The sequence below is a fragment of the Lactuca sativa genome, chromosome 4 (genome assembly GCF_002870075.4).
Source record: "Lactuca sativa cultivar Salinas chromosome 4, Lsat_Salinas_v11, whole genome shotgun sequence".
Classification (NCBI taxonomy): domain Eukaryota; kingdom Viridiplantae; phylum Streptophyta; class Magnoliopsida; order Asterales; family Asteraceae; genus Lactuca; species Lactuca sativa.
Window position 1 is genome coordinate 369,946,352 of NC_056626.2, and position 27,037 is coordinate 369,973,388.

A 27,037-nucleotide genomic window follows, 5' to 3' on the forward strand; every position below is an offset into this window, starting at 1 on the left:
ATGCCGCCCCAAAGATACAACAGGCGCAAGAGCAATTCATCGACGCCACTACCACGGCCACCTTTCCCAGAAATGGATAATGTAGTGTTCCAAGGTGCAGTGACCGCTGTTGTATCCCAAATCAGCAGTAGTAGCAACAGATGTGGAAATGGAACAAACAGTTCCAATCAAAGTGAAAACCAAGGGCACCTAAGGGAATGTACCTATAAAGACTTTGTGAACTACAAGCCCAAGCCCTTAAATGGAATTGGTGGCGTCATTGCTCTGATGCGATGGTTCGAAAAGACGAAATCAATATTTGAAATTTGTTCCTACGCAGAAGAGAGCAAAGTAAAGTTTGCAGCCTGCACTTTTTCTGATAGGACCCTTTCATGGTGGAATTGCCATATCAAATCCTAACACTCTTGGTAGCAAACTCGATGGCCTGGGAGGATCTCAAAATCCTGATGCTCGAAGACTACTACCCAAGGGGTGAGGTATAGAAGCTAAAACAGGAGCTTTAAAATCTCACTATGAGCGGCTCTGACATCGAAGCCTACACCACCAGATTTAGCAACCTGGCAATCCTATACCCTGGAATGATCACTTTGGAGAGCAAGAAAGTAGAACGCTTCATTTGGGGACTATCCCCCCATATTAATGGGAATGTAATTGCTGCAAACCCAACAACATTCGACAACGCCAAGCACCTTGCTCAAAAGCTCATTGACCATGGAGTTCGACAAGGCAAAATGATACCCATACCCGAATAGAAGAAGGAGAGTGGCTATAAGAGGAAGTTTGGGAACAAGAAGAATAGCCAAATGACTCAGGAAACTTCCAAGAAGCAACAAATTGTGGCAGTTCAAGCCGCTACCGACCCTGTCGCACCAGCAGTTACCAAGAAATACGTCTGTAATCTTCTAAAGTGCGACAAGTGCCCTTTTCACCACCATGGAGCCTGAAGAGAGTTGCACTGCACAACTTGCAACAAGAAGGGGCAGACTACCCGATACAGCAAAACATCAACATAACAGGCCACCCATCCCACCAATACCGGGGTTAGCCATGCGTGCTATGGTTATGGGGAAACATGCCACTACAAGAGGAACTACCCAAAGGCCAACAGCCGAAATACTGGGGGAACGGGAAAATTCCTAGAAATCAGACATGAGGAGGTGATGAAAGATCCTGCAGTGGTCACCTGTAAGTTTCTCCTCAATAAAATTTATGCATGCATACTATTTGATAGTGGTGCGGCGAGAAGCTTTGTGAGTCATAAGTTTAAGCATCTCCTGAAACAAAACCCTCAAACACTAAACGAAACATTCACTATGGAAATGGGCAATGAAAAAACTGAAACAACAAATAATGTGTACATAGGATGGACGCTAACCTTGAACAGCCACTCCTTCCAAATCAACTTAATGTCACTTACCATAAGGAGTTTTGATGTTATCATTAGCATGGACTGGCTAAGTCCTCATTGTGCCCATATTATGTGTTACGAGAATGCCGTTCGCCTTCATCTACCAAGTAACGAAAACTTGGTCATCTATGGTGACAAACCTGGCACAAACCTCCGCATCATCTCATGTATCAAGGCACATAAGCGTTTACACAAAAAGAACCACACCTTTTTAGCCTACGTCGTCAACAAGAAGAAAGGAGATAAGAACATTAAGCACATCCCGGAGGTATGTAACTTCCCCGACGTATTTCCCCAAGACCCCCTGTGAGTGCCCCCCAAACGACAAGTTTAATTTAGAATCAACTTGATAGCCGGCGCCACTCCAATCTCCAATTTGCCATACATACTAGATTTGGCAGAGATGCAAGAACTATCCAGTCAACTGAGCGAATTACTGGACAAGGGGTTCATAAGGCCAAGCTTCTCGCCCCGGGGAGCTCCAGTCTTATTCTTAAAGAAGAAGGAAGGATCGTTTCGCATGTGCATCGAATACCGAGATCTAAACAACCTCACCGTAAAAGACCGATACCCCCTTCCCCGTATCGATGAGTGATTTGACCAGCTACAAGGATCAAGTTACTTTTCCAAGATAGATCTAAGATGTAGATACCACCAACTACGGGTCCGGGAGGAAGATGTTCCCAAAACCGCATTCTGAACTCGCTACGGTCACTATTAACTCGTAGTTATGCCCTTCGGTCTAACAAATGCGCCTACGGTGTTTATGGACTTAATGAATCGGGTATGCCGACTTTACCTTGAGAATTTTGTGATAGTATTCATCGATGATAAAGTATTCTATTCATGAAGTAAATATGAACACAGTCAACACCTACGGCAAGCTTTGGAAACATTAAGGGCGAAGAAGTTGTATGCGAAGTTCTCCAAATGCGAGTTATGGATCTGAAGGGTGGATTTCTTAGCTCATGTGGTCAGCGAAGAAGGAATATATGTGGACCCTTCCAAAATCAAAGCAATCGAAGGTTAGGCGGCACCAAGAACCCCAATCGAGATTAGGAAATTCTTGGGCCTCGCTGGTTACCACAAGAGGTTCATACATAATTTCTCCAAGATTGCTAAGTCGCTCACCGTCCTAACTCAGAAGGGTGTAACCTTCATCTGGGAGAGGAAACAAGAGGGTGCTTTCTAAGCCTTGAAACGAGCTCTATGCAGCTCCCTAGTCTTGTCTCTCCCAGAAGGGACGGAAGACTTCGTGGTCTATTGTGATGCATCCAATCAAGGATTAGGCTGCGTACTCATGCTACAAGGAAAGGTCATAGCCTACACGTCGTGACATCTAAACACCCACGAGGTGAACTACATCACACATGACCTTGAGTTTGGAGCAACAATGTTTGCTCTAAAGAATTGGAGGCACTACCTTTATGGTACAGAGTGCACCATTTTCACAGATTACTAGAGCCTCTAACATATTCTAAACCAGAAGGAGCTCTGTCACACCGTGAATTTCAAAATAATTTTTCACCTACAATAAAATCATTTTCATTTAATTTTTCTAAAAACATCAATGTTTTAAGACTCCAATCTATATCATACAAATATCCCAAGATCACATATCATAAAAATCCCATGCGCGTGTATAGATCAAGTCGGCGCCTGCCCACGGTCATCACTAGTACCTGAAACGAACAACACTCACACTGTAAGCACAAAGCTTAGTGAGTTCCCCAAAATACCACACATAACACATATTAGCCACTTGAGGCTATAACTCTGTGGGTCCGTAGACCCTACTCTGTGAACCCACTGGTTCTAACTCTGGGAACCTTCCGGTTCTAACTCTATAAACATGCACAGTATAAATCACATAGAAATAATGTAGTACAACACATAACATATATATAGCATACAAATACTCTATCACATGACTCTGATTACCTACTCAAGGTAAAGTATAGTGAGAAGACTCACCTCGCGTATCTCGATAACTCGCAAATCCCGGAAGTCACTCGCACTCGATCCTCCGAGCTATAATCCTCCTATAACACAATATATCTCTAATTAACACTTTCACAACTAAGGTTGACTACCCTTATCAAGTCAACACTGGTCAACTCTGGCCAACGGTCAACGGTCAACTTTGACCGGACTCGGCGAGTGCATTAGGGCGACTCGGCGAGTCTATACGTGTTCACTGACTCTCTAGGATCCTCTCCTGACACGTCGAGTACACCCCAAACTCGACGAGTCCCACCTGGCATGAATCGCCGAGTCTCAAGAACAACTCGGCGAGTTCCAGCTCGACTCAGTCCACCTGTCAATCCTCTCTAACTCTCCCCGACTCACTGAGTCAACCCTTAACTCGGCAAGACCACTCGCTGAGTGGTCAAGGACAATCTTCATGCTACTCGTTGAGTATGTTCTTCGGACTCGGCGAGTCCATGCCATGCATCAACTCAAACGCGCTTCTGAGGTCAGACCCGCTCCATCAACTCATAGATCTGGCCCTCCTAAGCACATTCATCACGTAAAGTCACAGTCTTGGCTACCATGCAACGCCTACAAGGCTTCTTTTGAAGAAATGACCTCTAAAACGGCAACCTAAGTCTTCAACCAAAAAGGAAGGACATAAAGCATGGCATTTGGGACTCTCTGGACCTACTAAGGTCCAGATCTAGGCACCATATCCCCATGGGACCTCTCACACTTCAAATACAAAGCAAACAAGGCATGAAGAAACCCTAGATTTGACCATATCAACAAAAACACGAGAATAAGCTCTGAATGATACCTCAAGAAGCTTCCTCTGACGAAATGGAAGTAGATCCCAGTTCCCCAACTCTTCTAGCTTGACTTTCCCCTTCCTTTCTTGCAAACACACACAAAATTGGTGAATAATGGCCTCTTATCTCACTCACAAGAACCCTCAGCTGATTTGGTGCTCTCAAGGTCAAGGTAGCCGCAATGAAGGGCCATAAGGTCCTTTAAATAGGGCTTAGGACCAAGAAATTAGGGTTTCATTAAACAGCGCGGACTCGCCAAGTCCATGCACGAACCCGCGTCCAGAACCGCGATCCTACTCAGTGAGTTTGAGCTCCAACTCGCCGAGTCCCCTCACAAAACACCAAACATATATGCATAAAAGATACATGGAAATCCGGGCTGTTACAATTCTCCCCCACCAACTTGTAACACCGTGAATTTCAAAATAATTTTTCGCATACAATAAAATCATTTTCATTTAATTTTCATAAAAACATCAATGTTTTAAGACTGCAATCTATATCATACAAAAATCCCAAGATCACATATCATAAAAATCCCATGCGCGTGTATAGATCAAGCCGACGCTTTCCCACGGTCATCACTAGTACCTGAAACAAACAACACTAACACTGTAAGCACAAAGCTTAGTGAGTTCTCCAAAATACCACACATAACACATATTAGCCACTCGAGGCTATAACTCTGTGGGTCTGTAGACCCTACTCTGTGAACCCACTGGTTCTAACTCTGGGAACCTTCCGGTTCCAACTCTATAAACATGCACAGCATAAATCACATAGAAATAATGCAGTACAACACATAACATGTATATAGCATACAAATACTCTGTTACATGACTCTAATTACCTACTCAAGGTAAAGTAAAGTGAGAAGACTCACCTCGCGTATCTCGATAACTCACAAATCCCGGAAATCACTCGCACTCGATCCTCCGAGCTATAATCCTCCTAAAACACAATATATCTCTAATTAACACTTTCACAACTAAGGTTGACTACCCCTATCAAGTCAACACTGGTCAACTCTGGCCAACGGTCAACGGTCAACTTTGACCGGACTCGGCGAGTGCATTAGGGCGACTCGGCGAGTCTATACGTGTTCACTGACTCTCTAGGATCCTCTCCTGACACGTCGAGTACACCCCCAACTCGACAAGTCCCACCTGGCATGAATCGCGGGGCCACCACGACTCAACTCGCCGAGTCTCAAGAACAACTCGGCGTGTTCCAGCTCGACGCAGTCCACCTGTCAATCCTCTCTAACTCGCCCCGACTCACTGAGTCAACCCTTAACTCGGCAAGACCACTCGCTGAGTGGTCAAGGACAATCTTCATGCTACTCGCCGAGTCTGTTCTTCGTACTCGGCGAGTCCATGCCATGCATCAACTCAAACGCGCTTCTGAGGTCAGGTCCGCTCCATCAACTCATAGATCTGGCCCTCCTAAGCACATTCATCACGTAAAGTCACAGTCTTGGCTACCATGAAACGCCTACAAGGCTTCTTTTGAAGAAATGACCTCTAAAATGGCAACCTAAGTCTTCAACCCAAAAGGAAGGACATAAAGCATGGCATTTGGGACTCTTTGGACCTACTAAGGTCCAGATCTAGGCACCATATCCCCATGGGACCTCTCACACTTCAAATACAAAGCAAACAAGGCATGAAGAAACCCTAGATTTGACCATATCAACAAAAACACGAGAATAAGCTCTGAATGATACCTCAAGAAGCTTCCTCTGACGAAATGGAAGTAGATCCAAGCTCCCCAACTCTTCTAGCTTGACTTTTCCCTTCCTTTCTTGCAAACACACAAAAAATTAGTGAATAATGGCCTTTTATCTCACTCACAAGAACCCTCAGCTGATTTGGTGCTCTCAAGTTCAAGGTAGCCACAATGAAGGGCCATAAGGTCCTTTAAATAGGGCTTAGGACCGGGAAATTAGGGTTTCATTAAACAGCGCGGACTCGCCAAGTCCAGGCGCGAACCCGCGTCCAGAACCGCGATCCTACTCGGCGAGTTTGAGCTCCAACTCGCCGAGTCCCCTCACAAAACGCCAAACATATATGCATAAAAGATACCTGGAAATCCGGGCTGTTACAATTCTCCCCCACCAACTTGTAACACCGTGAATTTCAAAATAATTTTTCGCATACAATAAAATCATTTTCATTTAATTTTCATAAAAACATCAATGTTTTAAGACTCCAATCTATATCATACAAAAATCCCAAGATCACATATCATAAAAATCCCATGCGCGTCTATAGATCAAGCCGGCGCCTTCCCACGGTCATCACTAGTACCTGAAACAAACAACACTAACACTGTAAGCACAAAGCTTAGTGAGTTCCCCAAAATACCACACATAACACATATTAGCCACTCGAGGCTATAACTCTGTGGGTCTGTAGACCCTACTCTGTGAACCCACTGGTTCTAACTCTGGGAACCTTCCGGTTCCAACTCTATAAACATGCACAACATAAATCACATAGAAATAATGCAGTACAACACATAACATATATATATATATATATATATATATATATATATATATATATATATCATACAAATACTCTGTTACATGACTCTGATTACCTACTCAAGGTAAAGTATAGTGAGAAAACTCACCTCGCGTATCTCGATAACTCGCAAATCCCGGAAATCACTCGCACTCGATCCTCCGAACTATAATCCTCCAATAACACAATATATCTCTAATTAACACTTTCACAACTAAGGTTGACTACCCCTATCAAGTCAACACTGGTCAACTCTGACCAACGGTCAACAGTCAACTTTGACCGGACTCGGCGAGTGCACTAGGGCGACTCGGCAAGTCTATACGTGTTCACTGACTCTCTAGGATCCTCTCCTGACACGTCGAGTACACCCCCAACTCGACGAGTCCCACCTGGCATGAATCGCGGGGCCACCACGACTCAACTCGCTGAGTCTCAAGAACAACTCGGCGAGTTCCAGCTCGACTCAGTCCACCTGTCAATCCTCTCTAACTCTCCCCGACTCACTGAGTCAACCCTTAACTCGGCAAGACCACTCGCTGAGTGGTCAAGGACAATCTTCATGCTACTCGCCGAGTCTGTTCTTCGGACTCGGCGAGTCCATGCCATGCATCAACTCAAACGCGCTTCTGAGGTCAGACCCGCTCCATCAACTCATAGATCTGGCCCTCCTAAGCACATTCATCACGTAAAGTCACAGTCTTGGCTACCATGCAATGCCTACAAGGCTTCTTTTGAAGAAATGACCTCTAAAATGGCAACCTAAGTCTTCAACCCAAAAGGAAGGACATAAAGCATGGCATTTGGGACTCTCTGGACCTACTAAGGTCCAGATCTAGGCACCATATCCCCATGGGACCTCTCACACTTCAAATACAAAGCAAACGAGGCATCAAGAAACCCTAGATTTGACCATATCCAAAAACACGACAATATAATCTGAATGATACCTCAAGAAGCTTCCTCTGACGAAATGGAAGTAGATCCAAGCTCCCCAACTCTTCTAGCTTGACTTTCCCCTTCCTTTCTTACAAACACACACAAAATTGGTGAATAATGGCCTCTTATCTCACTCACAAGAACCCTCAGCTGATTTGGTGCTCTCAAGGTCAAGGTAGCCGCAATGAAGGGCCATAAGGTCCTTTAAATAGGGCTTAGGACCGGGAAATTAGGGTTTCATTAAACAGCACGGACTCGCCGAGTCCAGGCGCGAAACTGTGTCCAGAACCGCGATCCTACTCGGCGAGTTTGAGCTCCAATTCGCCGAGTCCCCTCACAAAACACCAAACATATATGCATAAAAGATACCTGGAAATCCGGGCTGTTACAATTCTCCCCCACCAACTTGTAACACCGTGAATTTTAAAATAATTTTTCGCATACAATAAAATCATTTTCATTTAATTTTCATAATAACATCAATCTTTTAAGACTCCAATCTATATCACACAAGAATCCCAAGATCACATATCATAAAAATCCCATGCGCGTGTATAGATCAAGCCGGCGCCTTCCCACGGTCATCACTAGTACCTGAAACAAACAACACTAACACTGTAAGCACAAAGCTTAGTGAGTTCCCCAAAATACCACACATAACACATATTAGCCACTCGAGGCTATAACTCTGTGGGTCTGTAGACCCTACTCTGTGAACCCACTGGTTCTAACTCTGGGAACCTTCCGGTTCCAACTCTATAAACATGCACAACATAAATCACATAGAAATAATGCAGTACAACACATAACATATATATATATATATATATATATATATATATATATATATATATATATATATCATACAAATACTCTGTTACATGAATCTGATTACCTACTCAAGGTAAAGTATAGTGAGAAGACTCACCTCGCGTATCTCGATAACTCGCAAATCCCGAAAATCACTCGCACTCGATCCTCCGAGCTATAATCCTCCAATAACACAATATATCTCTAATTAACACTTTCACAACTAAGGTTGACTACCCCTATCAAGTCAACACTGGTCAACTCTGGCCAACGGTCAACAGTCAACTTTGACCGGACTCGGCGAGTGCACTAGGGCGACTCGGCGAGTCTATACGTGTTCACTGACTCTCTAGGATCCTCTCCTGACACGTCGAGTACACCCCCAACTCGACGAGTCCCACCTGGCATGAATCGCGGGGCCACCACGACTCAACTCGCTGAGTCTCAAGAACAACTCGGTGAGTTCCAGCTCGACTCAGTCCACCTGTCAATCCTCTCTAACTATCCCCGACTCACTGAGTCAACCCTTAACTCGGCAAGACCACTCGCTGAGTGGTCAAGGACAATCTTCATGCTACTCGCCGAGTCTATTCTTCGGACTCGGCGAGTCCATTCCATGCATCAACTCAAACTCGCTTCTGAGGTCAGATCCGCTCCATCAACTCATAGATCTGGCCCTCCTAAGCACATTCATCACGTAAAGTCACAGTCTTGGCTACCATGCAATGCCTACAAGGCTTCTTTTGAAGAAATGACCTCTAAAATGGCAACCTAAGTCTTCAACCCAAAAGGAAGGACATAAAGCATGGCATTTGGGACTCTCTGGACCTACTAAGGTCCAGATCTAGGCACCATATCCCTATGGGACCTCTCACACTTCAAATACAAAGCAAACAAGGCATGAAGAAACCCTAGATTTGACTATATCAACAAAAACACGAGAATAAGCTCTGAATGATACCTCAAGAAGCTTCCTCTGACGAAATGGAAGTAGATCCAAGCTCCCCAACTCTTCTAGCTTGACTTTCCCCTTCCTTTCTTGCAAACACACACAAAATTGGTGAATAATGGCCTCTTATCTCACTCACATGAAGCCTCAGCTGATTTGGTGCTCTCAAGGTCAAGGTAGCCGCAATGAAGGGCGATAAGGTCCTTTAAATAGGGCTTAGGACCGGGAAATTAAGGTTTTATAAACAGCATGGAATCGCCGAGTCTATTCCTTAGACTCGCTGAGTCCAGGCGCGAACCTACGTCCAGAACCGCGATCCTACTCGGCGAGTTTGAGCTCCAACTCACCGAGTCCCCTCATAAAACACCAAAAATATATGCATAAAAGATACCTGGAAATCCGGTTTGTTACAAGCTCAACATGAGGCATTGACGATGGGTAGAGCTACTGAACGACTACAAGTGCGAGATTTGATATCAACCGGGCATGGCCAACGTGGTAGCAGATGCCCTGAGTTGGAAAGAATACTCGGGTCACCGAGTAAAGACACTAACCATGACCATACATTCTCACCTATCTTCACAGATCAAGGAGGCCATGCTGGAAGCCTTATAACCTGAAAATATCATGAGTGAAGCCTTGTACAAAATAGAGAAGAATTTTACGGTTAAGGATGATGGAGCTTACTATCTCATGGATCGGATATGGACACCGAAGTTTGGTGAGTACAAATATGTTGTCATGAACAAGGCTCATAAGACAAATTACTCCGTTCATCCTGGTTCTAACAAGATGTATCAGGACCCGAAGAAACTTTATTGGTGGCTGAACATGAAAGAAAATGTAGCTACCTATGTGGGAAAATGTTTGACTTGCGCTAAAGTCAAGGTAGAATATTAAAAGCCCTCGGGTTTACTCCAGCAACCAGACATACCCGAGTGAAAGTGGGAGTGGATAACCATGGACTTCATAACCAAGATACCCAAGACAGCGGGTGGGCTTGACATTATATGGGTGATTGGTGATAGGTTAACAAAATCCTCACACTTCCTACCAATAAAGGAGACCTATAAGATGAAGAAGCTGACCAGGACATATATTAAGGAAATAGTGTGATTGCATGGTGTGCAAATATCTATCATCTCCGACAGAGATAGCAGATTCACGTCACGGTTCTAGCAGTACCTACAGATGTCCTTGGGAAGCCAACTAAATATGAGTACCGTCTATCATCCTCATACTGTCACAACTAGAAATTTTGGTGCCTTGTAACTGCAACACTTATATCAACTATGGATCAATAACATGAAAGCATGCATGATGCTTATTCTATAACAACAAAACTTCATCAAATACTTCATTCTAGCCTTACAAATGGTCAACAAAGAATTGGAAACCTTTGAAATCCCAATTTGAGTTCACTTTAGACTAGGATTTCCTTAATGGGCCTAATGGACTAATAAACTTCCAAATTATCCATCTTGAATCTAGAACTCTCTAATGGGCCCTAAATGGACCCATATACATGAAACATAATATTTTGGGCATTAATGGGTCACAACCAACTAATTTAGCCCTATTAGGTCATAAAAATTACACTTTGATTTATTTGGGCCCAAACATCATCTAAAGTGAGTCATAATATGGGCTAAGCACTCAAGACCCAATTCTTTCTCTTTTTTCCTCTCCATTGTCGGCCCAATCCCACAAAGAGGAAGAGTTGACTTTGTGTGTGTGCCACCTCATTTTTACATAATGGTTTTCCATGCATACTCTCATACTTCCATGCAACCATCCTTTCATTCTTCTCTCTTCTCTCCTCTCTTCTTCTCTCGGCCGAACACAACACACACACACCCACAAAAATTCATTCCATTCTCTCAAACTCCCTCAAGGAAACTCTCTCCATTCCTCTCCAAATTTTCGAGATTTAGGAAGCTTTCAAGGAGATTTTTCCCACAAAAACATCATCTAAGGTAAGCTGATGTTAAATCCATGATCTATCTACTTCATTTTATCAAAAATCTCTTCTAAATCTATTCCAACTTGTGATCTTGCACCTTAGAAGTCACTAAACTCGAGATCTATGAAGAGGACTTGCTAGGCTCGAAATTTTCTACTTTTCTCTCTTCAAAACCGAAACTACAACTCAAGGTGAGCTTCATACCCCTCTTTTTTCGGTTTTCATATGTTTTGTGGGGGAGAATACAAGAAAATGTGTAGATCTATGTGTACGTGTATGCTATGTGTGATTTTATGCATGTATGCGTGTGATTTTATGTGTTTTTGTGATAAATATGCAACCAAAAGGGGTATTAACTCGAGATCTATGACATGAGAAAGGAAACAAACATAATCTAAGCTATTTTACACTAATCAACTCAAGAAAAATAGCTTATAAGGTTATGAGGAACATATTCTAACATAAAACCCATTTTAGGGCTTAAATTATCAAAAATACAAAACTTGGGTTAAAAACTGTCAAGTCACGGTTTCTTGAGGGTTAAAAGAGTCAAAACAGTTTCTATAATCATTTTTTTGAATATTAGAATTTTCAAAGAACTTGAAATGCAAATTTTTAGCTTAATGGGCTAAATTTGGGCTTTTCGGCCCAATAAGCCCAAAATTGCAAAATTTGAAGTTTTAAGGGGCTGAATTGTAACATTTTGCAAAACAGGGGTTAAGAAGTAAAATAAAACTATTTCAAAGGTCAAAAATGCTTTTCAAATTCAATAAAAATAAAAAATGTAAACTTTTTATATTTTGGGCCAAAACTGTAAAATTTGCGAAATAAGGGGTTCTAACCGAGAAACTCCATTTTGGACGGGCTAAAGCTATTTAAAAAATAAATTTTGGGTTCAAAATGTCTTTTCAACAAGTTTATGATACAAAAGTGTCAAGAAAAATGTTTTAAGGACTAAAAATGAAATTCTTTTATATAAAGGACTAAAAGTGTTATTTTTATAGAAGAAAGGTAGTGAAAAGGTAAAAATCAAACTTTTAAACAAGTTAAATCAGTAAGACAAAATAAAAGATACCCGATTAGCGACAAAACGGAAAACGAATACACCTTCAATATCAAATATCGTTATAAACGAATTGATTCGGTCTTGAATCAATACAAAATTCCAATCATCAAATTAAAAAGAATTCAATAGATACGTGATGACTACAATGAGTAAATCTACAAACTTTGGGCTTATAAGTTTCAAATCATGCTTGTTGGGCCTTGCAAGCCCACCAACATGATCTTTGGGCCCAAATGGATAACGCTTATATGTTATTGGGCCTTCAATGACCCAATATTTTATAAACGGATTTTTCAATAGCTTTTATGTGCTAGTGGGCCAAAGTGTCCCGTTAGAAAAGCTAGTAAGGTCACAGTAATCAAATGCTAGTTGGCCCATTGTGTCTTTCGCATCTGCGACAGCCTAAGGTACTTACGATAGTAGTGGGACATAATACTCCCGTTCTCTTCGTTCGTTAAGGCTTATGAGAAATCAAAGTAGAAAAAATTAGGACGATATACAATGTGGATTAATCAATATTCATTCGTTAAGAGAATACAAAAATCAGTAATCACGAATACATTTCAATATCGGAAAACGTCGGTTTTTCTACGGAATTGAATACTACTCGTTCGAAATTTTATAACTATAATACAAAATACCCTTCATATATATATATATATATATATATATATATATATATATATATATATATATATATATATATATATATATATATGTTTTTAAAATTGTTCATGCATCAACTTATGGATCTCACACTTTGATAAACAAAAGTCTTTTCAGAAAATATCGGATTTCCTGGGTTTTACAAAGTACACAAACTATTTTATCACAACATTGTTTATGAACTCACCAACATTTCATATGCTGACGTTTTTCCAAAATAACTGGTGTTCTCAGGTAATAGGTAAGAGGAAGAGTAATATGAAGTAATGTTAGATGTTATGTTGTTAAAAGCACTCAAACTATTTAGGTTATGAATGTGTAATATTAAAACAATGTACATGATGTGAACAATTCCAGTTGTAATATATTGATGCATGGTGACGTTTATGTTATGATTCATGTATATTCATTGTGACGATATTCGATTAAAGTCACGCGAGCCCTCAGACGTTTCCGCCGTCTAGTTCGGGGGTGTGACAGGTTGGTATCAGAGCATTGTTTATAGTGAACTAGCATATCTAACCACACATTGATATGCAACATTAAACCAAAAAGGGACTAACCCAACTCTGAACAAAAAAAAAACAAATAAAAACACAACTATAAAACATCTTTGCCTGTGCGAATTAGGAAACATAATATAATACCAAACCAAACAAGATAATGCTATCATCTCGGGTAAGCTGAGGCTGTACATGGTTGTATCAAGGAGAGGATGTAGCCTGATCAACTACATTTCCTCCAAGGTGCAACTATCATGTAACATCCCAAAAATACGAGCCAAAAATTTCATTTTTAAAAACATATACTTAGCAAAACATTCAAAATAAAACGTTCCCCGATCATAACATTCCATAAAGATATCGCATGTCTGGAAAAACATTTTCATAAAACATAATAATGTCAGAGTACAAATCCCCAGGAAGATCTCATAGTGCGGAATACAGGGCATGTGTGTGATGGGCCGCTACCGTGCCAGCTCTTTCCCCTTCGAAGAAGAGGTACCTGAAACCAAAACTGAAAACTGTAAGCATGAAGCTTAGTGAGTTCCCCTAACATACCACATACAATACAATCACATAACATACATATATTGTCAGACATATCTGGGTGCCCGACCTACCCCTTCAGTCCTCTCAACCGGATACTGTCTAGTATATCTGGGAGCTGGCCTCCCCTTCGGTCCTCTCGACCGGATACTGACCAGTATATTTGGGAGCTTGCCTCCCCTTCGGTCCTCTCGACCGGATACTGACTAGCATATCTGGGTGCTGGTCTCCCCTTCAGTCCTCTCGACCGGATACTGGGGACTATTTCACCGCCTACTACTACCACATAACACATATATCTCATAATCTATCTAGCATGGCTGGGCATGACTGCCCCTTCGGCCCTATCGACCGGTATACTGGGGACTGTGTCCCCCTACTGTCACTAGCACATAGCATCATATCATACTAGCACAATAACATGTCACATCCCCAAACCTGAACGGCGGAAACGTTCGGGGGCGGATGACTTCATGTGGTAGCGTAACAAATGAATACATAGTAAAGAAAGCAATAAAACCATCATATATATAATTGAAAGTTTACATTTGTCAAAAGTTACATGTTCAAAACCAATTACAATATGATGTCAAAATACGAGATTAAACTGGCGCCGCAGCATCCCTTCATCAAAAGCATAATGATACCTGAAATTACTGATTCCCTGGGACATACAAGTAATTTTGAAAGAGTAGATCAGCATTTAAGCTGGTGAGTTTCATAAGTATTTAAGTGACAATGTTTTTATGAAATGAAATGTTTTGTCTTTGTTTGTTTGTGTTTAGAAAATATTATATTTTCTACTAGTATAAAAGTAGCCTTCACTCAAGACCAATGTTTGTTTCTAAAATGTATGTAAGTGTAAAATAACTAATGTGTTTGAAAACCTTGTAGATCAATGCATTTTTAATACCCCATGTGAGTTTTATAACCATACTATTGACTCGGAATGCCTATACACAACGTTCTTCAAGCGTTGGAATATTATGACGTTTGTCACCCCAATCGGTGGACTACAGCTAACAGTCAGGGCGCGGGTTGTCAAGCCCGTATAGATCTATACACAAACACCATGCTCCCCCTCCAAGGGATTCTGGTATATAATACAGGACTTGAAATGTGTACTCGAACGTACATGAAGTTAGTGTCTCACAAAACCGTGGTATAAAAACAGATCTACTTGTTAAAATGTTATGTTTGTTCTTGTATACGAAAGTGACTTCTTGAAATTCATGTTTCTAGTACATAAGTGTTAGAAATTTGTTCGTAAAACTATACCTATTATAGTTTTGTAAAAGTGTGTCTCGTTTGTTTAGAAATACCTAGAAAAGGAATCATTTGTTATGAAAGCATAGATTTTTGTGTAGAGTCTAAGATAGGCAAGTATACATATAATCTAAGAAAATGATTAGTTTATACATGCATTAACAACAATTTGTATTTCAAAAGATGGAATATAACATATTTTATATTTATATGAAAGTTTCCTATATAGTTTATAAATCGCATGTGATTTGGATATATATAAAAGCATATAACATAGTTCTTTATGTAACACACGATAATACTCGTGTGTTTTACTTGTAATCCCCCACTTGAAAGCATATAAAAGAATTTATAGAACATTTAAAAGGTAAATTAAGGGGTATGAACTCACTTGAAAGTTTGAAGATAGCGAGATGGAAAACCGGGCAGAGTTTCGTCTCGGGAAACGGATTTTTCTCGGGATTCTCGGGAATCTCGGGAGTAAAATCGACCCTCGGGACTTGAGCAAAAAGACCAAAGCTTCGGGTTTGAACGGGCACGGAAAACGAGGCAATATCGTGAGAGAAAGGAGAGAAATGAGCATTTTTCTCGGAAGCCTTCGCATGCTATTTATAGGGGGGTCTGAGAAGCCTCGTACGCGGGGCGTACGCTCGTACGCAGCACGTACGCGTACATCATGCATGACCGAAGCCTCGACTACCTCGGCTTGGGATGGGACGGATCAGACGGGCGGGTCGGATGGGACGGCGGGTCGGACGGGTCGGTCGGACAGGTGGGTCGGGCGGGTCGGCAGCCTCGCATAGGGCGATGTGGACGATCAGAGGCCAAGGCCCTCGGGTACGCAGCGCGTACCTCGGATGAGGACGCTGACTCCACTTCGGATAAGGCTTGATTTTTGAATTAAATAAATATATAATTTATTTAATAAACTTCAAAAATTCATATCTTTTTCATACGAACTCCGTTTTCGATGGTGTTTATATCCACGCGTAGGTGAGACTACACTCTACAACTTTCGTTTAGACTCTGTTGGCAAATTCCGAAATTATTTTTATTATTTATTTTATAACTCATCGTGTTTAAGGAATTTCTTAAAAAATTCATAACTTCTTTATCTGACGTCGGTTTTTGCCAGACTTTTTACCGCTGAAATACCATTGTCGAGACCTTCGATTCTCGTTTAGGTCATTCCGGCCAAAAGTCGCTCGATCTCCGATTCGAGTTTTTAGCTGTCTGTTGCTAAGCTGAACTTGGAAAAATCATAACTTCAATATATGAAGTCGGATTTGGGCGTTCTTTTTACGTACGATCATGGTTTAAAGACATTTAAACATAGAAGGAATTTAAATAGAACTATTTGGACATTTTATTATGAAAGTTAATTTTATTAACTCAATAGTGGTTACAATACTTGACCTTTTAGGTCTTTACAAAGAGTTGAAATATCGGGTTGTCACATCATCCCTCCGTTAGAGAGAATTTCGTCCCGAAATTTAAAGTAGTAAAGATACTAGTGAACATGAAAGAGATGAGGGTACTTTTGTTTCATGTGATCTTCGCGTTCCCATGTGAATTCAGGTCCCCGCTTGGCGTTCCAGCGAACCTTCACGATGGGTATGCGACTTTGTTTTGTTTGTTTGACCTCTCAGTCCATGATTTCTACTGGTTCTTCCACAAAGTTGAGGCTCTCGTTGATCTCGATCTCGTCGAGTGGAATAACAAGAGTGTCGTCGGACAGATACTTTTTCAAGTTTGAGACGTGGAAGGTTGGATGGATGTTACTAAGTTCGTGCGGTAGGTTAAGCTTGTAAGCCACAGGGCCGACTCTGGCAAGAATCTCGAAAGGCCCTATGTATCTTGGATTTAGTTTCCCATGCTTTCCAAAACGTATTAAACCCTTCCACGGTGAGACCTTTAATAAGACGTGGTCTCCTACCTGGAATTCCAAAGGTTTCCTCCTTTGGTCAGCGTAGCTTTTCTGTCGGTCTCTAGAGGCTTTCAATCGTTCACGAATCTGAACGATCTTCTCTGTCGTTTCTCGTATGATTTCCGGACCGGTGAGAGTGCTCTCAGGAACTCTTCCTCTAGCTAGTTGGGTATCGCCAACTTCAGTCTAGCACAGAGGGGATCTGCACTTTCGACCATAGAGGGCTTCAAACGGAGCACCCTTTATGCTTGTATGATAACTATTTTTGTATGAAAATTCGACAAGGGGTAAATGGATATCCCACGCCTTTCCAAAGTCAATCACACATGCTCTCAGCATATCTTCTAAAGTTTGTATTGTTATCTCACTTTGTCCGTCTTTTTGTGGGTGGTAGGCTGTACTCATGTCTAGCCTAGTCCCCAGGGAACTTTGTAGTGACTGCCAAATTCTTGAAGTGAATCTACTATCTCGATCGGAGATAATGGATATCGGAACACCATGCAGTCGTACTACTTCCCTTAAGTAAGTTCTTGTAAGCTTCTCTATTTTGTCAGTCTCCTTGATGGGTAGGAAATGCGCGGATTTGGTCAATCTGTCGACAATGACCCATATGGTATCGAGTCCACTTGTCGTCTTGGGTAACTTGGTTATGAAGTCCATAGTAATCCGCTCCCATTTCCATTCTGGTATCTCTGGTTGTTGTAGTAATCCTGACGGTTTCTGATACTCGACCTTAACCTTAGCGCAAGTAAGACATTTACTCACGAAGGTAGCAATTTCTGCTTTCATGTTAGGCCACCAGTACAGTTTCTTAAGATCCAGATACATTTTATCTGAACCCGGGTGAACGGAATATCTTGAGTTGTGAGCTTCGGTCATGACTACGTTTCTGAAACCACCATGTTTCGGGGTCCAGATTCGGTCCATGAGATAGTAGGCTCCGCCACCCTTGACTTCTAGATTCTTTTCCATTCCTCACAGGGATTCACCCGTCACATTTTCAGGTTGCAAAGCTTCCATTTGTGCCTGCTTAATTTGTGTGGATAAGTGGGAATGGACAGTCATAGTCAGAGATTTGACCCTCCGACCAGTGTATTCCTTTCGACTGAGGGCGTCAGCTACTACGTTGGCCTTGCCAGGATGATAACGAATTTCGCATTCATAGTCATTTAGTAAGTCAAACCATCGTCGTTGTCGCATGTTGAGTTCCTTCTGATCGAAAATGTGTTGAAGGCTCTTGTGATCGGTGAAAATAGTACTCTTTGTTCCGTATAAGTAGTGCCTCCAGATCTTCAGGGCAAATACCACTGCTCCTAACTCGAGATCGTGTGTTGTATAGTTCACTTCGTGTATCTTAAGATGTCGGGAGGCATAAGCAATAACCTTCCCTCTCTGCATAAGAACACAACCAAGTCCTTGATTTGACGCATCGCAATACACTACGAAGTCTTCTATCCCTTCGGGGAGGGATAGTATCGGTGCGATGCACAAGGCCTGTTTTAGTGTCTGGAATGCCTTTTCTTGTTTCGCTTCCCAGTCAAAGGCCACGCCTTTCTGGGTTAATGTAGTAAGAGGTTTCGCAATACTAGAGAAGTTCTTTATGAATCTGCGATAGTAGCCAGCGAGACCTAAAAATTGTCGAATTTCTGTAGGTGTCTTTGGTGCCGGCCAGTTCTCAATGGCCTTAATTTTGGAGGGGTCCACGTGTATACCTTTCTCGCTAACAACGTGGCCTAAAAATTTGACTCTTCGAATCCAAAATTCGCATTTAGAGAACTTCGCATAGAGTTTCTCCGTTCGCAGTGTTTCTAGGACTTTTCGTAGGTGCTGACTATGCTCTTCCTCACTTCGGGAGTAGACAAGTATATCATCGATAAAGACGATGACGAATTGATCCAAGTAAGGACGGCATAGCCTATTCATTAGGTCCATAAATACTGCTGGTGCATTGGTTAATCCGAACGGCATCACTACAAATTCGTAGTGTCCATAACGAGTTCGGAAAGCTGTCTTTGGAATATCCCCCTCCAAAACTCGTAATTGGTGATATCCGGATCGTAGATCTATCTTTGAGAAGTAGTTTGCTCCTAGAAATTGATCGAATAAGTCGTCAATACGGGGTAGAGGATAACGGTTCTTCACAGTAAGTTTGTTCAGCTCTCTGTAGTCGATGCACATACGGAACGATCCGTATTTCTTCTTTACAAACAAGACCGGTGCTCCCCAAGGTGAGAAACTTGGTCTTATGAATCCTTTTTGAAGGAGTTCATTAAGTTGATTGGAAAGTTCCTGCATCTCTGCTAGTGCGAGACGGTAAGGCGACTTCGCTACTGGGGTAGCTCCTGGAACTAAGTCGATTCTGAACTCGACTTGGCGTTGCGGTGGTAATCCTGGTAGTTCTTCTGGAAAGATATCGGGAAAGTCGTGTACTACCGAGATGCTCTTGATGTCCTTCAGTTCTTGACTTGTATCAATGATGTGCGCAAGGAATTCTCGACAATCCTTCCGCAAGCACTTTTGAGCTTGGATGCACGAAATGATGCGAAGGTTTGTACTAGATTTGTCGCCATAGATAACTAATGTTTCGTTGTTAGGGAGATTAAGACGGACTTCTTTCTCAAAGCACATGATGTCGGCGCAAAGAAGACTCAACCAATCCATGCCGACTATGACGTCGAAACTTTTAATTTGGACCGGCATGAGATTGATTGCAAAAGAATGGCTGTCTAAAGTTAACGTACAGCCCAAGTATATGCAGTTAGTGTTTTCGGTTTTTCCATTGGCCATCTCTACAGTGAATGATTTTTCTAACTTGCTAGGTTTAGGTTTAAGTAAATGAATAAAATTTTGACTCACCAAGCTTCTCTCCGCTCCACTATCGAATAATATGCATGCATATGAATTATCGAGAAGGAACGTACCAGCAACTATAGTTGGGTCAGCTACCGCTTCGTCGTGGCCTATAGCCAAAACTCGTCCCACATCGCCGGTGCCTGCTACCTTAGGACAGTTCCTCTTGTAGTGGCCCACTTCGCCACAACCGTAGCAAGTCTGCCCTACACCCGCACTGGGAACTTGAGAGATCGGCTTTGCGGGGTCTTTGCAGAAACGGGCTGTGTGACCCATTCTGTTGCAGTTGGCGCACTGCATTTCCCGACAAGGTCCATGGTGGTGGTAAGTGCATTTGGTGCACTTTGGGAGGTTACCTACATAAGGCTTTGTTGGGTAGGTATTTGTAGGAGCTGTAGTAGGTACAGTGGCAGCATTCACTGAAACCAGTTGTTTCTTTGCGGATTCTTGGGAAGACCCACCCTTCCCTTTATTCCACACTCTCTTCCTACTATTGTTGTTGTTGTTGTTGTAGTTGTTGTTGTTGTTGTTGTTTCCTTTCTGTGGTTCTGGTGCAGAAGTGGTTGAGTTCTGATCACCTCCGTAGTCAATCAGAGATTGTGCCAGTTCCTTAGCACTTTCAAAGGTGTCAGGTTTGGAAGCTAACACGCTTGATCGAATTTGGGGTGTCAGTCCCCTAATGTACCTTTCTAGTTTCTTGCTCTCTGGAGCAATCATATCAGGACAAAGGATTGCCAGCTCGCATAATCTGTTGGTATAAGTAGCGATGTCGGTACCAACCATTCCGAGAGTCCATAGTTCGTGTTCGAGCTTTTGAATCTCTCCCCGTGGGCAGTATTCTCTCATCATCATGGCTTTCAGGCTCTCCCAGCTTATGGAGTTTGCCACGATTAGGGTAAGTACTTTAACGTGGCCATTCCACCAAGTTAAAGCTTTATCAATAAGGGTGAAAGTTGCAAATTTGACTTTGTTGTGCTCGGGACAGGAGCAGATTTCAAAGACTGCCTCCGTCCTTTCAATCCACTGCCTCAGGGCCATCACACCACCAGTTCCATAAAACATCCGGGGCTTGGCATTAGTGAAGTCCTTATAGGTGCATTCTCGAGGAGGCATCCTTCAACTATAGGTTGAAAAGACAAGGATAAGAATTTCATAGAATAGAAAATGTATGTGTCTCATGAACTAAATCGTTATAGTTCAACAACAGATGATAGTATGAGTCTTAAAATAGAAGAATGAAAGTTATTTGTAAGACTGAAGGTATGAAACAAGTATTTGGTTTCTCAAAGACCTTTCATGGTTTGAACGAAATACTTAACATAGTAATAATAGTGTCACTTATATTAATATAAAAGTTGTTACAACGATCATGAAAATTTGACCCCTAAAAGGGTCTCCGATTACAAAGTTTGAGAAATTTAAAGACTTTTAGCCGATGTCCTAAGCTATAACAAAATTTGAGTCTTTGACAAGCACTACTTACGACGTAGGTTGCGCTTGGAGCTTGACTCCGCATCTGATTGCATCGACTCCATTAGACGCCTATCAAAAGCGGCTTGTTGTTCCCTCAGTTCAGCGAGGGCTGCAATCATTTGCGCTTGAAATGCTTCGGTTTGAAGTTGAGCATTGTCTTGTATCTTGTCCAGCCTACGGATGTCAGAAGTGTGAACCTACAGTTCCACGCTGACATCCCGGAGTCGACTAGCTTGAACTCCAGACTGATAGGATTGATTGGCTAACTTACCCACCATTACCGGGAGTGCTCGATCAGCCGAACCTCCGCCGCGGACATCATAGAAGTCCCGGAACATGCCATAGGGAGGGCGTAGGTTTTGCTGTTGGCTCCAAAGGTGGAGGTGACTTCCCCAGATGGGAGTCGGTCCTTGAAAGTTCCTTACGAAGACGGGAGGTTGAATGGGTGGTGGATCGATAACTTCCGGCTCTGAGTCGGTACCGGACTCATCACCCACTTCTATGGGTTCCTCGTCCTCTTCGGGATCATCTTCGATCCATCCTCCGTTGCCTTGGTTGGGAAAGTAGGGGTCACCAGGGTGGTGAAATCCAGCCATTTGACTGTACGAGAAATAGGGTTATAAGAATGGAATAAAGTTGAAACATGCAAAACATGTAAGTTAAACTAGTTTAGATAGCAAATACTCCTAAAGTATTTAAATTCTCGTGTTTGATTCTAGTAATGGTTTGGTAAGTTTTGACTTGTTGCTTACTATGATCATTCCTCGATATACGTTGGTCCAATCTCGGGCAACTATAGTTGATCACGCTATATTTGTCCAAAATCTGATTACATATATCGAGTCTCAATCGTAGTGTCAACTTGTCTAAATACTTGTATAGTTGGATAACATGAAAATAATTTGTGGTATGCATGTAATTGTACTTAAATGAACTATCAATTTAAGTTAAACGCAATGCTGCTTAAGCGTAAAAAGAAAATTTGTTTTGTCAGAGAGTATTAGTCCCTTAAGCATTTATAGTTTATATATCTTATGTGGTTCGATATACTTAGTTCACTATAAACATTGCTCTGATACCAATCTGTCACACCCCCAAACCTGAACGGCGGAAACGTTCGGGGGCGGATGACTTCATGTGGTAGCGTAACAAATGAATACATAGTAAAGAAAGCAATACAACCATCATATATATAATTGAAAGTTTACATTTGTCAAAAGTTACATGTTCAAAACCAATTACAATATGATGTCAAAATACGAGATTAAACTGGCGCCGCAGCATCCCTTCATCAAAAGCATAATGATACCTGAAATTACTGATTCCCTGGGACATACAAGTAATTTTGAAAGAGTAGATCAGCATTTAAGCTGGTGAGTTTTATAAGTATTTAAGTGACAATGTTTTTATGAAATGAAATGTTTTGTCTTTGTTTGTTTGTGTTTAGAAAAGATTATATTTTCTACTAGTATAAAAGTAGCCTTCACTCAAGACCAATGTTTGTTTCTAAAATGTATGTAAGTGTAAAATAACTAATGTGTTTGAAAACCTTGTAAATCAATGCATTTTTAATACCCCATGTGAGTTTTATAACCATACTATTGACTCAGAATGCCTATACACAACGTTCTTCAGGCGTTGGAATGTTATGACGTTTGTCACCCCAAACGGTGGACTGCAGCTAACAGTCAGGGCGCGGGTTGTCAAGCCCGTATAGATCTATACACAAACACCATGCTCCCCCTCCAAGGGATTCTGGTATACAATACAGGACTTGAAATGTGTACTCGAACGTACATGAAGTTAGTGTCTCACAAAACCGTGGTATAAAAACAGATCTACTTGTTAAAATGTTAGTGTTCTTGTATACGAAAGTGACTTCTTGAAATTCATGTTTCTAGTACATAAGTGTTAGAAATTTGTTCGTAAAACTATACCTATTATAGTTTTCTAAAAGTGTGTCTCGTTTGTTTAGAATACCTAGAAAAGGAATCATTTGTTATGAAAGCATAGATTTTTGTGTAGAGTCTAAGATAGGCAAGTATACATATAATCTAAGAAAATAATTAGTTTATACATGCATTAACAACAATTTGTATTTCAAAAGATGGAATATAACATATTTTATATTTATATGAAAGTTTCCTATATAGTTTATAAATCGCATGTGATTTGGATATATATAAAAGCATATAAAATAGTTCTTTATGTAACACACGATAATACTCGTGTGTTTTACTTGTAATCCCCCCCTTGAAAGCATATAAAAGAATTTATAGAACATTTAAAAGGTAAATTAAGGGGTATGAACTCACTTGAAAGTTTGAAGATAGCGAGATGGAAAACCGGGCAGAGTTTCGTCTCGGGAAACGGATTTTTCTCGGGATTCTCGGGAATCTCGGGAGTAAAATCGACCCTCGGGACTTGAGCAAAAAGACCAAAGCTTCGGGTTTGAACGGGCACAGAAAACGAGGCAATATCGTGAGAGAAAGGAGAGAAATGAGCATTTTTCTCGGAAGCCTTCGCATGCTATTTATAGGGGGGTCTGAGAAGCCTCGTACGCGGGGCGTACGCTCGTACGTATCGCGTACGCGTACGTCATGCATGACCGAAGTCTCGACTGCCTCGGCTTCGGATGAGACGGATCAGACGGGCGGGTCGGATGGGACAGCGGGTCGGACGGGTCGGTCGAACAGGCGGCTCGGACGGGTCGGCAGCCTCGCATAGGGCGACGTGGACGATCAGAGGCCAAGGCCCTCGGGTATGCAGGGCGTACAGGAGTACGCAGCGTGTACCTCAGATGAGGACGCTGACTCCACTTCGGATAAGGCTTGATTTTTGAATTAAATAAATATATAATTTATTTAATAAACTTCAAAAATTCATATCTTTTTCATACGAACTCCGTTTTCGATGGTCTTTATATCCATGCGTAGGTGAGACTGCGCTCTACAACTTTCGTTTAGACTCCGTTGGCAAATTCCGAAATTATTTTTATTATTTATTTTATAACTCATCGTGTTTAAGGAATTTCTTAAAAAATTAATAACTTCTTTATCTGACGTCGGTTTTTGCCAGACTTTTTACCGCTGAAATACCATTGTCGAGACCTTTGATTCTCGTTTAGGTCATTCCGGCCAAAAGTCGCTCGATCTCCGATTCGAGTTTTTAGCTGTCTGTTGCTAAGCTGAACTTGGAAAAATCATAACTTCAATATATGAAGTCGGATTTGGGCGTTCTTTTTACGTACGATCATGGTTTAAAGACATTTAAACATAGAAGGAATTTAAATAGAACTATTTGGACATTTTATTATGAAAGTTCATTTTATTAAATCAATAGTGGTTACAATACTTGACCTTTTAGGTCTTTACAAAGAGTTGAAATATCGGGTTGTCACATAACATATCACAGGTAGTAGCAACCATAGATGTATATCACAGAGACAAACATCTATCATACAATCCTACTAGTTGGCCGGCATTGTGGCCGTAGACCCACCGCTACTGGAAGGTAACTCACCTCAAAGTAGCTGCTGATCTGCGTGGGAACTGACTGTCTCCTGCTGCTACTGCCCCGGAAATCCTCCGGCTATAATCCCCACAAACACTCAGTCAAACACTGCTAACCGACCTTAGGGTAAAATGACCATTTACCCCTAACCAAACCAAGAGTCAAAGTCAAAGTCAACTGCCAGTTGGCCCGACTCGCCGAGTTGACTTGCCAACTCGCCGAGTCCCTATCCCTTTGTCCGACCATAAACCCGTCTCTACTCGTTGAGTTAAGCATTGAATCGACGGGTTCTTCTTCTAAACTAAAGGCCAATAGTCCTTCATCCTACTCGCCGAGTTGTATGAACAACTCGCCGAGTTCATCTTCATCCGAAGAACACTCTATGCTGAGACTCGTCGAGCTGTATGAACAACTCGCCGAATCTGTTCTTGAGGAAAGCAGATTTCCTTGAACTCGCCGAGTCATGGAATTGACTCGCCGAGTTACTTCATGAGTGAGTCTGGCTTCCGACCCACTGGGTCACACCCCATGAATCACTACTCCAACCTACAACACGAAAAGGGGGAAAAACTCGGGGACTCGCGACTCGACTCGCTGAGTCAGATGAACGACTCGCCGAGTCTGCCACATGCAAATTCTATATACGCGATTCCGCTTGAATCCAGCTCATACGATACATAGATCTGGGTTTCTAGGGCCTGGTTAACACGTAAATTTTCCAACTTTACTTGTAAATAATCACCAATGATGGTTTTAGGGCTCAAAATGCACTAAAAGAGTAGATCTAGGGCTTTCATGCAATATGGCTCCATAAAGGCAGTAGATCCAAGCTCCTGGAGCTCAATCATGCCTAGATCTAGAGGCTAAACAACTTATTACAAACCCTAATACACAAACAAGCTTAGGGAAAGGCTCAAGAAGGACTTTCATGGAGCTATAAGGGACAATAAGCATGAAAATAGAGGGAAACTGAGTTATACCTCAAGGAAATCACTGAGATAACACAAGGATGCCTGGCCTCCTTCTTCTCCTCTTGATCTACTCTCCTTCCCTCTCCAAATCTTCAAGAAAACACACCAAAATGCTTCAAACTCACAAGGAAAAAGGCTTGAACGAAGTAGAGAGCTCTGAGGGTGAAGGGGACGAGCTTGGGGAGGATAAGAGGGGTAAAATAGGGTGTAAACCCTTGGAATTTAGGGTTTCATCAGACAGCTGGGACTCGCCGAGTCTAGAATGTGGACTCGCCGAGTCGCCAACTTAAACGTGCTCCCAAACCCGTCTCGACTCGGCGAGTGAGTCCAAGGCAAAAAATATAAAATACTTAGATAAATTTTACATACCACGAACCAGGTGCTACATATCATGTGTCCTGAGGAAATCGCGATGGTAGAAAAACCTAAAAGCATACCCCTTTATCACCAAAAAGAGAACAGCAACCCAATCTATACGTCTTAGGAATGATATTAGCATGTTTATACACCCTCGCAGACAGCATGGCTGGTTTCCATCACTCCGGAGATCCTTATTTCCCTATTCAGGGGAATAACGGATGGCTGGAAGAATCCGAGGATGAACCTGAAGAGGACCCCGAGGAGGAGTCTGAAGAGGAACCCGAGGAAGACCCCGGGGAGGAATCCGAAGGGGAACCTGAGGTGGAAGTCGGAGACGGACCTGCAGAGCCAGTGGTGGACCAAGAGGAGGAGGAAGTTGAAGGAGGTCTCGAGGAGGAACCCAGCGAAGACGAAGATGGTGATTCGGACGCAGAGGCCGAAGTTATCAGCCCCCCTTATCCGATTAGGGTACCCGCTTATCGAGTAGGCCCCACTGGTCCTACACCCCTCTAA

At 42.0% G+C, this 27,037-nt stretch overlaps 1 protein-coding gene across 1 annotated transcript; it reads left to right on the forward strand.

Moving 5' to 3' along the window:
* On the forward strand, positions 1-27,037 carry LOC111891507 (uncharacterized). Its single transcript, XM_023887565.1, has 2 exons — positions 1-330; positions 26,732-27,037. Exons 1-2 carry the CDS (start codon positions 1-3, stop codon positions 27,035-27,037), a joined length of 636 nt encoding a protein of 211 aa, XP_023743333.1.